General features: G+C 37.7%; 1 protein-coding gene across 2 annotated transcripts; it reads left to right on the plus strand.

Annotated features, from left to right (window-relative positions):
* Window positions 1-4,179: 4,179 nt before the first annotated feature.
* Window positions 4,180-11,260, plus strand: RGS13 (regulator of G protein signaling 13). 2 transcript variants are annotated; one of them, XM_042820185.1, is made up of 6 exons: window positions 4,180-4,278; window positions 4,512-4,602; window positions 5,239-5,307; window positions 7,930-7,991; window positions 8,779-8,945; window positions 10,822-11,260. In XM_042820185.1, exons 3-6 carry the CDS (start codon window positions 5,243-5,245, stop codon window positions 11,017-11,019), a joined length of 492 nt encoding a protein of 163 aa, XP_042676119.1. In that variant the 5' UTR covers window positions 4,180-4,278; window positions 4,512-4,602; window positions 5,239-5,242; the 3' UTR covers window positions 11,020-11,260. The 2 variants fall into 2 exon arrangements, with proteins under 2 accessions (XP_042676119.1, XP_042676118.1); XM_042820184.1 differs by lacking the exon at window positions 4,512-4,602.
* The last annotated feature ends 1,105 nt before the right edge of the window (window positions 11,261-12,365 follow it).

Here is a 12,365-nt window from a genome sequence, read left to right on the forward strand (position 1 = left end):
AACTTTTCTTGAGGTTATTTCCAAATATATAGCAAGAAAGTTCCCAACAAAGGAACCACATCTGGATGGGGCTGGTCACAATGCCACAATATTAAGTATAGCCTAAAGCATATGACTCAGTGGCCACACTAAGCTAAAAGCAAGACTTTTGATCCATTTTTCTTTTATATACTAAGTGCACTCAATGAAGAGTATGATAGGACACAGATCAGAGCATCTACTTTTTGTGCTCCTCAAGGGAAAACAAAGGCCTCTCAGTGTCTTTTCTCGAGTGTGAGCCTAAACCAACTGGCACACCTTCAGTGCTCCAATTTACTTGCCCTTGTAAGACAGAGCCTCAAGGATGTGAATACAAGGCAAGCCCAAGCAAGCAGTGTTCCTGCATTCATGAATGCCATTGTGTGGGTGTACTGCAGGAGAAAGAGGAGGGTAAGTAGCAATGTACAAGCAATGGAGTGTGTGGGTGGATGGAAAGAGCGGGTACAATACAGAGAATGAGGCAGAAAGGACTTCCAAGTTCACTGGTGTGAAACAGGTTCAGGTAGGCGAGGTGCTTAATGAACAGAGGAGCATTAAAATAGAAACACAAACAGGAAAGACTGACTGTAAGAGCAAAAGAAGAATAAAGAGAAAGCATGGGGATTAATAAGGATGCTATTTATGAGCGAACATGAGAAAGAACAGAAAGAAATATAAAGCTTTGAGCAAGAGTTTCTCTGGAAGCATTATCCTTGCTGACAAGAAAAGAATTGCAATAAAAACAGTCATCAACTATCAGATAGTTTAGACAATATATTTAATACTTGGAAAAAAAACTGGCCAGAATAAGTGACAAACAGCTTTGGCTTGATAGTAATTTCTCTCTCCATCTTTAGCTTTTGTTTCCTTCACTTTGCTTTCTTCCTCTAAAGCATGTCCATCTCAACTACTGAATGAACCAGGTAGTATTGGCTCCTCCACAGCACGTCCTTACAACACCACAGTTCTGCACCCTAAGGATGCAGTCTAAGGATTCAATCTAAGGATTCAAATGAACAAGGCTGTATCAGAAGCCACGTTAGACAGCCTGTCCAACAAATGCCTCAGCAAATTGCTTGTCTCCCTCTCTCTCCTGGCTGGATAAGAAATCCCTTTCAGGCTACATAAGATCATTCACTACACTCAGAGGGTTTCCCCAGAGGCTGCAGAAACCTACATCCATCTTCATGAGATCTGTTTGAATTGATTACTTGCATCTTCTCCTTCAGAGTGATGTCAGATGACATCTAGTGGAATATCCATGTAATAAGAGGGAAGGCATAACATAGGCTTGATCAGGCAACCTGTCATTGAAGCATGTTGTGGTTTTCTTGTACTTTGCAAAAGATGTTTGATCACAGCGTCACTAATCACTCATGAACAATAGTTAATCACTACATAGTTTAAGTTTACTAGGAAATGATCTTGCCAAAATAAGATACTTAATGTTATGCAAAAGAACTTTCAGATACACATGTATACAAAGCCTCTCCTGACCCAGACATCACGTCCAGTGCAGGCACAGGTAAGTACTCACAAGTGACAATAACCCCAGAAAGCCTTCCACTGTCAGCCTTCTAAAAAGTTTTTTTCTCCACCTCTCCAATCACTTACCCAAATGCTACGAGATAGTGCTGACTCCCAAAGCACTGATATCATTACAATCCTCTAGAGACAAGCAGAGAAACTTCATTGCTATTGCACTGGAAACTGGAAATGCTTCAGCAGAGAAGAATAAACAAGGTACAGATCATTTTAATATTAATTTAACGTGAGGTCATAACCTGGGCAACAGCTGGGAGAAAAACAACAAAGGACCTCATACAAGTTAGTGAAGTTCTAGTGTCATCACTCAGACTGCACACATTACCACGTTGACCAGTTATAAGCATAACACACCTCACACTGATGGGTCAGAGCTCTCGCATAACAACCTGATGTTCTTGCCTCATAATGCAAGAGGACCAAACCTGTTCGTAGTGCAAGAGTGCTGCACCTTGTTTCAGCATGGACTTCAGACTTTATAGATCTTGGCTAAAAATATTTGTCACCAAACTTGGACAATTCATGAAAGATTTAAATGAAGTAAAACAAAGCTTAATTTCGTTGCAGCTGATTTGCAGAGACATCCAGATAACTTTAGAGCAAACAGTCTCTATCAGTGGTGCAGAGTCCAGCAGAACTGTTCCTGATAGAAACCACAAGCACAATTTGCCTATGGCACATATGAGGAAGAAGACGAGACAGGCGCCAGCACATGCAGAGCAGACACATCCATAGGGAAGTAAGACCTTCTGCATTTCAAGAAAATAATAATAATTAAAAAAAAAAAAAAAAAAAAAAAAAACACACACAGGAAATTTAGAATCTTATCCCTACAAATGCAGCTAATAAATGAAAATTTTAACCAGGAGGAAGGATATTTGAGTTTCTATAGGTACGATGTTTTGTGCTTACAAGCACAGCATAAGAAAGGAAACACTTATTTTTGGCGTGTAAAATTGCTTCAGAATAGCAAAGGCATTATTTTAAGAAGTGTTCCTGATGTATAAACAGCTTCTTCATCATTCACGTGTGAATATTTTATGTAAAATTCCTAGTACAAATTAGTCTGAATGACATCACAGAGGGCAACTGAGCAAAACTTAAGCTGTTTCTCCCCAAAGGCTCTGCTAAAACCTGCATGGAGCATCAAAACCTGCGACACCAGGTAGCTTACAATTCACTAGCTTGGTATACAGATGCTGTGAATCAAAACAGAATAGGCTGCCCAGAGAGGTGGTGGAGTCACCATGCCTGGGCATATTCAAGAGACATTCAAATATTGTACAGAGGGACGTGGTTTAGTGAGAAATATTGGTGACAAGAGGACACTTGGAATGGATATCTTGGAGGTCTGTTCTGATTGTAGTCATTCTATGAAAGCACATGTTGGAGCTCAAAAATAGGTAATGCTCTAGATTGGTATCATATCACATCTTGTACACAAATGAATACTCTCAAATCTCAAATTCATTTATCAGACAAATAATTCCTCTGCAAGTATTGTAGCCATGTGACTTTCTTTTTGATTAAGGCTCTGTGAAAAGCGCAGGTCCTACACATTGAAAAAAACTGTGAATTATTACAAAAAAAAAGTTATATCTATTATATAAAAAAGCATGATATCCTCTTCCCCACTCACTCTACATTCATATGTACCAGCTGAAAACAGCTCCTGCAGCCTCCAAATAGCTGGCTGAATTACCAAAGCAGAGAAGTTATGACGTACGTGTGCTACCATTTGCAACAGAGAATAGGGCACAAACATAGGCAAGGTCACAGGCTGTACTTGTGACATTTGGCCAATGCAAGATTGGCACACACTGCACGAGGGCACATTGTAGCTTTGCGTGCTGGATCTGTTTTGTTTATAGAATAACATCATTGTCAGCAGTAACAAGTGACAGACTGATGGAGTACAGACTACATACTTCTGTGGAATGAAGAAAACCCAAGGATAAAGATAAAATATTTAAAAAAACAAAACAAAACAAAAAAAACCTTAAGATCAGCACACTTTGTACCTTGGCCTATTTGGAAATATTTTGTATGTAAAGAGAATTACAAAGCCTTGGTTGTCTGGATAGCGAATGCACACACATAGCCAGCTCTGGGGCACAATATTTTCTTTAAAACCTCAAACTCTGCTTTAAAATGTTCCTCAGAGCAACAATATCTCATTATACAGTATGAGTTCTCACCTTGAGAAAAAAAAGATAATGAATGACACTTTCGAATTTAGATGGAAGTAGCTGAGCTACTGCTTCATCTCATACTTTCAGGGAATTTCCATGCAGCACTAACTGTAGGTTTCAAAGGCTGTTTTTGTTTGTATTTCAGTGACCAGTAAGCATAACATGAAGACATACAAAAAAAGAGGGCACTAGGTAAAGACTGAAATAAGACAATGGGGATGGTTGATAATCCTACACCAGCATTTAATGTGTAATGCTTTTAAATATAGAATATTGCGTTGTTCTAAAATCCCCCTTTTGTGCAGAGGGTGAGATCACAGTAAATGCTAGTGATATGAATAGGCAAATGTAGAGGAAGTTATACAGAAAACAAGCAGAACGTAGTTCGGAGAATTCCACAAAAGTAGGAAATGAGCAACAGTCACTGGCAGACCTGCAGGGCTGCTGGAGCACAAACAGCCCAGCTGCAGTACCACGCTAAGGGAAGTTAAGAAGCTTCGATATCCTGTAGGAAATCTACTGGGTAAGACTCTCACACAATATCAAACTGGATTTGGACATTAATAAGTCTAAGATCAGGATCATTTGACAAGTTCAGAATGCTGCACTGGGAGATACGGCCTTGTTCTGTGTTTTATCATGTTTGAGTTGGAAGGAAAACTAAGTTGCCAGAATAGTATATGCCAATCAAACCCAAACCTGAAAGAAACTATGACCTGAAATAAATAACGTGCAAGATAACTGATTTGCTTTCAGGCAGATCTATGTAAATTCACCTTCCATCCCTTGGAAGCTTTTCACAGCATTCGATCTCTCTGGAAAGAAAACGGAGAGGGATATAATCCAGGTCAGAAAATATTGATGGAATTTTTGTTTTGCTTTCTTCTTGTTGCGTTTCTTGCATGTTTGGTTGGTTTTTTTTTTTGTGTGTGTATGTAAATATATGCTTAAAAACCTTGTCCTTATTACAAATAATACCTGCTCTCATATCATCTCTATAAGAAATGTAAGACCAATTTTTAATCAGTATTGATTAGCTGGTAACTGCATGGCAAATTACTGCCTCATGCTTCAGTTACTGAACATTGTCCAGTTTACACGGAGCTCTGATTCTTGATCCAGGTGTATTTGTCCTTTCAGAAAAGAAATAACCACCTTATTTTCCTTTTGTGAAGGTCACTTTTTAAACTTCTCTTCACAGATGGGAAAGAAAAGAAATATCAGCTCTATTTCTTTCCACCTTTAGAAATATCTGTTGAACTACCTACATTTTTGCATGTTACAAAAATACATTTTGGAGTAATGGTTCAGCCACAACTTAAAAAAAGCTTTAAAATAAAAGATGATAAAGATTAGATGCCTAAAATAAGAATGCTGTTAGAGTAGGCAGCACTGCTGCATGGAGGACTGAATTACAAGTAGAATTTAAGATAGCCAGAAATCAGTACAGGAAGATTAAAACTCACATAGTTTTCATGTTTAGGAAAATGAGTCCAAATGCTTGCTGGCTTTGCATGACATTCAGAGCAGAAGAAAATGGGATCATTTCTAAGTAAGTAACGACACAATTCTTACATTTTGCAGAACAGAAATATAAAACCCACAGAATTCACTATGAGTTTTCCTTACAAGCCTAAAATCATGCAGATGAGTGCAGCATCCTCACAACTGCTCCAGCTGACCACCTGCAATGCAGCTAATTGCTTTGCAGTATATCAAGTGTACATTAGTACTTCTCTGTTGGAAATGGGGTGTATCCTAGTGGGAACTTTTAAGTATTTAGGCACAGGCCTGACCTAATCCTTTATTTAATCTCAGTTTTATGACCCAAAAGAATCTGTAAACCCTATTTTGTGCAGTTCTTTTGAAGAATTCAGACTATTGGCAGAGATTGAATACGTGTGTGTCCTTCCACACATGAAGCTGTGCTGTGGAGTGGAAAAGAGAAGCAGCAGTGCCTCCCGCAAGTCATCAGCTGTGTCCAAACTCAGTGGAGGCCAGGCATAGCCAGAAGTTTTGGCCAGCATGTCATACATCAGGGTGGCTAAAAAGCTTCTATTCAACACACCTGTTATCAGCTTGTACACTGTACTTATTTACTGATTGGAGAAAAATACATCCTCCATAGCAGTACTGAGGTATTTCTGTTGACCATCATTTGTGTGAGGCTAAGTGACAGCTCAGCAGGAATCCAGAGAGCATTTCCAGAAGTGTCTCCTGGACAAGGACTTTTCTTCTACACAAGAATGTCTCAGCCTGTGGGCTACTGATGCAGTGCAGCCAGGGAAATCCCAGGCACTGGGGGAGAATAATAAACTACAGCTTCCACAAGGCTTGGCAATAGCATTTAACGTATTAAGTATTGGAATCCCAGCTATAAAGCCTCAGATAACTATGGAGAATACTCATGTTTCTCAGCATAATAAATGTTCTCCAGCAATTTGAATCACCTTGCCAATCAAAGCTGCGAAAACATTGCAGTCAGCACAGCAGCTATGAGACTGGCATTAGTAACACATGTTCGCATTTCCCTTAGTAACATTCATGATTCTGAAAGACAAAAAAAAAAAAAAAAAAGTAAAAAGCTTTTCCTCCATGGCAGCTGCCCCATCAGGTCACCTTCTTTCTGCTTCAAAGATTAATGCTAAAGGCAAATAATCAGACATGGAAATAAGGTGGCCCTGCTGATGATGCTTGGTGAGACAGACAAGACTTTCATATTCAAATGCTATTGCTGACAGGAGTGAAAAATTATCTGCATCAGTAACACTGATGATGACACAGAAGTGGCTCCCAAGGAAAGGGAGCATTCAGATGAATAAAGATCATCATTTCCCACAGTAACAAGCTTCATGAGTTTCCACAGATGAGAGCCACTCACACATGGGAGGGGGAAAAAAAGAACTTTTGATGAGAATCAAACATATTGGTAAGAACTACTAACAGTGTAATTCGATAGCAGTAAGATTTAAATTGATATGTTTCTGATCACACAAACCTGACACAATAATCAGTATGCCTCAGTACACTCGGTCAGAGAATTCTACCAAATTAAAGATGAAAGGGTAATCACCAGTTTTGAAAGCTACAAAACCTCTGGTGCCTGTAGTGCAGCAGAAGCCTATGAAGCCGCATGCAGCATCCATACTTAAGCTGATTTTGCTTTTCATTATGGAGATGTGAATATCTCTTCTGAGGTGCTAAGTACCTTTTACATGCTGCAGTTCTAGAATGACTAAAATTATACTTCATGTGAAAAGGGAGCACTCGGAGAAGCTCTCCCCAATTCAGGCTGACTCATAGTGGAAAGCACTCATTGGAATACATCTCTGTGTTTTCTTCTACTAATATAAGTGGGAGCATTTTTTCCAAGTTACTAGCATTGAGCTCCTAGAATTGCAAGGCTTAAAAATCAGTTGGTCTAAGTGGAGCAACATGCACATGTCTGGCCATCAAACATTTGTTTTACCTTACTGTGTTTAGTCTCTCACCTCACTGCTTCCATACTTTTTCCCAGAGTCAGGCAGGAAACTCCTACAATCTTATGAAATTGCCATTTGAGTATAACAAACAAACAAATCTGGTTTCATCTTCAAGAACTGTTTCTAGATTAGTAATAGCATGTCCTACTATATTGTAAACAACTGGAGAGAGATGGAGAGGATGTACCTTACAGCTGAGGTCGTGTTAAGCTTTCAGTATTTATGTTAAGTTTGGAGCTTATTTTCAGCTCTCAACTGATAAGTCAACTTAACTGCAACTTGGTCATGAAGGGTCTTTAAAAATTACAGTAAGAATCTGGGCTCCTAAAAGTCTTTGTTACTAAAGACAAGTGTCAACGTTGCATAATCAATCACACAATTCCCATACCAAACTGGTTACAATCTAGAAAGTCACTATTTACCATGTGCTTAACCTGAGCTCTAAATCAGTGAGTACTATTTCCAGAGGAATTAGATAGGAACACCTCGAGATGGAACTATAAGCTGTATTGAAGAGAATACATGCTTAGTAAGCACAAGACATAAGATACACAGAAAAGCTCTTTCAAATGCAAGATTCATACGTCTTATTTAAATCAGGGAACAGATTTTCAATAACTAATTATATACGATTTATATGTTTGAGCCATGGCTAATTCTATAATCATCTCCTTCTCTTTTTTATCCTGAAGAGTGTCTTTGGATGAAGTGCTACAGTGGTCCCAGTCTTTTGAAAAACTGATAATGAGTAAATGTAAGTAAATGTACGCTCGTATCCCAGTTGGATTGCTTAAAAAGCTTCTTACGGAGGACAATCAGCAAGACAAGCAGTATGCTGTGTGCTTTATCTTACATGCAGCTACTGAAAAACAGCTTAGGGGGTTGTGCTTACCATGCATCACGCAGAAGAAACTGAAAGCAAAAGTGATTTGGCAAACACCATGTATAGCCAAGTGAAGTATGGAGAGCAAGAAGAGGAACAGAATGAGAATTTGTAACTATGAAAAAAAAGTCAGAGTTTACAATTAAAACATTTAACAGCAACCGACTTGGCTTGCTACACTTCATAAGGAAAGCACAGGGAGAAAGCACTTTTTTTTTTTTTTTTTTTTTTTTTTTAATAAAAAATCAACAGTTGAGTGCAAGTCCATGGTTACTGCTACATCACAACCCACCATCTTTAGCTAAGTGAAACTCAGAATTCTGCACCAACAGGAAAACTTGTTTCAAGTTAAACATTTGTGGCTTCCAGCAATACTCAGACAATGCCTAGCATAAACTTCAATGCTCCTGAATAGCAAAATGCCAAAGTTTAAAGGAAGTTACTGCACACGTAGCAAAACGCAATGTCAAAGTATAGAGTTCTATGGTGAATTAGTGCATTTGATTTCCCACTTTGATGTAATCTTTCGATAAGAATATTTAGAGACGTAGAGCATAGTTATACACACTACCTTATAAATATCTCTATCTTCAAAGCCTTTTCAAGGTTATAAACCTGGTATGCTGTATGTGAAGTTTGGCTTTCAAAACATTTACAGATGGACCTATGATCTACAAGACCTACTTGAAGACTGAGCACAGTGATGAAAACATAGAATTCTGGCTTGCTTGTGAAGCTTATAAGAAGATCACATCCCAAAGAAAAAGGATTTATGTGGCCAGGAAACTTTTTACAAACTACATTCAATCCCAGGCTCCAAAAGAGGTGATATACCCTAACATGAGCTTTTTGTTTCCTCTATAGAATTGTCTGAACTGTAACGTAGTTTACAAAATGCAACAGATATTTAGATCTTCTCATAAAGTGATTGAAGACTCCTGTTCATCCTCCCAAAGCTCTTCTGTACCCATAATATCAATACTTTCCTTTACTGCTTTGTCTATAAGAAAATGCTTCATATGTATCCACACACCACTTACGCATGTTAACACACAGCTAGATTAAGACGCAAATTCATGGATCTTTATGTTCTTTTAAGATCAAGGGCCACTGATCTCACTTCAATAGATCTTGAACAGTGTCATTCTGTCATGCAGATACTAATCTGGTCTTTGCAAGAGTAAACAAACAAATGAAGAACTCCACTCAGCCCCGTCCTTTTAGAAAAGGAGTTGATAGAAAGACTCTGAAACAACTTAATCACTGCACCATAAGGTTCAGGAAAAATACTGAAGATCTGAGCATTAAAAAAAAAAAAAAAAAAAAAAAAAAAAAAAGATACTCAGGTGACCATGCAAAAAAATTAACTCCTGCTCAACAGTTTCTACTCTCAGACTTAAGCCTGTCTTGCTCATTACCCTCCTTGGAAAAATGTTTATACTGGCTTTTACTGCCTCTATCCCAGCAGAATGACATAGCTGAAGTATCCACATTCATTATTTTCTGGTTTACATATAATCATAAACAAATTACAGAATCTCAAAACAGCCTCTCTGTTGACATCAAAGGCCAAGCCAAACCAAACCCAGCTCTGGTTGGTCTCCAGCTGTTGGCTGAGATCATTTGCTCCTTTAAATGACTAAGCCACTCCTACTAACATAGAAGTAGAGGAAGTTTGAAGGCTATTGGTTTTAAAACACAATTGAAAGTGTAATTCACTTTTGTCTTTTCCTAAACTTTTTATTTACTTACTGGGGTGGTGTGGTGTATGTGTATATATTTGTAGCATGTCCTACTATAGAAACTCAGTAAGACATTCATGTTTTTGAGAAAGAAGTGTCAGTATTGCCAATCACAAATCCATTAATCTAGGCTAAGGCCATAACTCAAGATAGTTAAGAATAAGTTGTTTAAAAATGAGATGTGTTGTGTATGTTTTTTCCCCCCTACAATGTAACATATTTGAATCTTGCTACTGGCTGCCTAGGTATCTAGGTTTTCAAGACATATTGACTGCCTTTTCTCTATATTCACTGTTAAAACAAGAGCTAGATACCATTCTTTAAAATGTAGATGCTAAGTGAGAATTGTGACACAGTTCATATTCAATTCAATTCAATACATCCTGGCCCATAAGCAACATCAGCATAAACTTCACATCTCTAGAGCTCTCCTCTCAGCAAAAAAAGACCAAATGAAGCCAACGAAACCATGTAATTCATCATAAGCTAATAATAATAATAATAATAATAATAATAATAATAATAATAAAATGTCCCATTTAATTTAGCATATTTTCCATCCTTAAGATAGCTGGGGAAAAAAAATAAAATAAAATAATAAGCTTTTCCTGAAGCTTTTCTACATCTCACATCCTCAGGACTGCTTCTTTTAAGTCATACATATATATTCTTTCATTAAAAGCATGGGACAGACTGGAACTCAAACAGCTCTAAGTCTACCAGGCTTTTGTTCCCCAAAGGAGCAAGTTCCCCATCCAGCTGCAAAGCCTAGATATTTCTGACACTGTAATGAAAAAGATACTGCTACAATAGATAAATAATGAAGTGCTGATTTTAAAATACAGGATACATAAAAATAAAACTAGAGAAATAAAAGTCATTCAGTACAGGTCATCTAACTTCAACCTTCCTTCGCAAATATTTAATGATACTTCAGTAATGCTGATTTGTGTTTTCAGATTAACATTGACAGCCCAGTGAAGAAATCAATTGTCAGGAACCTACAGGAACCAACAGAGTCCTGTTTTGATGAAGCACAACGAGTAGTTTACATGCATATGGAAAGAGATTCCTACCCTCGATTTCTTGAGTCAAAGTTCTATCAACAGCTCAAACACAGACTCCGAACTGATAGCAATATTCCATCAGTATATTAAAGAGAAGGGCTGAAAACCTCCTTCTCTAGCCAGCGTTTCTAAGACTTAAAGTAAACAAACAAACAAACAAAAAAATCACAGTACATTAGTGTTAATAATCTGTTACATTGTTCTTCTGATCTCAGAATTGATGAAGAACTACTTTCCCTCTTTTCCGATGGATGGGTTCCAATTTCGTCTTTTTTTTCCCCCTCCCTTCTCCTCTCACCAAAACTCTGAAGTGAAAAATAAAGTTTATAGATTTTCAGTCCAAAAAAAACAAGAGTGAAATTTCAGTCTTTTATTGATGTGCAACAACTCTGATAACATTTCCAGGAGTTTTTCCTTTTGAAAGGTCTGAAATAGCAGTTTTGCTGCTGGAAAACAAATGATTATTTGGCTGCATATAACTTAGAAGAGTGAAAAAAAATATCTGCATTGCTGCATTCACCAAGTTTTTGTTGTTGTTTTACTTCTATCTTCTTCCAAAGTAGAAGAAATAAACTAAAGATATTGTGAAGTACAGCTGCTCATTTAACTTTAAGTTACAAGGCAGAGTAATTATACAATTTTATACTGAATTATGGTGTATAACATATGTCACAAAGGTATTTAGTCTACAGAAATATATACTGTACAGCTTGTGCCAGTGAATTTATCTCCTGTGATAAAATTCATCAGCATGTGATCCTTTCTTCTGGATACAAACATACAGATGCTTCCCTTCCTTTTCAGGTTCCTTAATAACTAGATAGGAGGAGAGCTTATCTTTGAATATCATCCTATAACATGAGCAAGCATCTCTCTTTCTCTGGTTTACCACAGTAAGCTTTTACTTTCACTCTTTTCTTTTTCCTCCTCTTCAACCAGAATGGATAAGCCCTTTCCTTACAAGACAAGCATGAAAACACGGATCAGTGCAAATATACAAGGAAAAGAAATCCCTCTCGTAGCAAGTAGAAACTACATCTGCTTTATGCTTCCTAATCTAGTACAATAAGATTGAATGTATTCAGGTAGTCCCTCCCCAAAATAAGTACATCATCGTTTAGGCCTACCACATCAAAACCTCACCTCAACATAGCTTACATTCAGGAAGAGGGACAGCAGTTTACCAATGACTTCTGAACATTTATCAAGAGCTATTACATGCGTTACATGGTATCTGGGCTGGTGCTAAGTTGCGCTGATAATTTGTAACTGCGCACACCTTCTGGTGTGAACAGCTGAACAAAAGTGATCACAACGCCAGATATAAGGACCCACCAACTCTTCTTACAAATCTTTTTTATGAACTTCTCAAGCTACAGTTTGCGTACTTGAGTAGAGCAGAATAAAGCAATTCTAAGCGTGCTCTAACTGTAGCA

Source organism: Centrocercus urophasianus, unplaced genomic scaffold (genome assembly GCF_019232065.1).
Source record: "Centrocercus urophasianus isolate 14NV4802_14NV808 unplaced genomic scaffold, USGS_Curo_1.0 seq_18, whole genome shotgun sequence".
Classification (NCBI taxonomy): domain Eukaryota; kingdom Metazoa; phylum Chordata; class Aves; order Galliformes; family Phasianidae; genus Centrocercus; species Centrocercus urophasianus.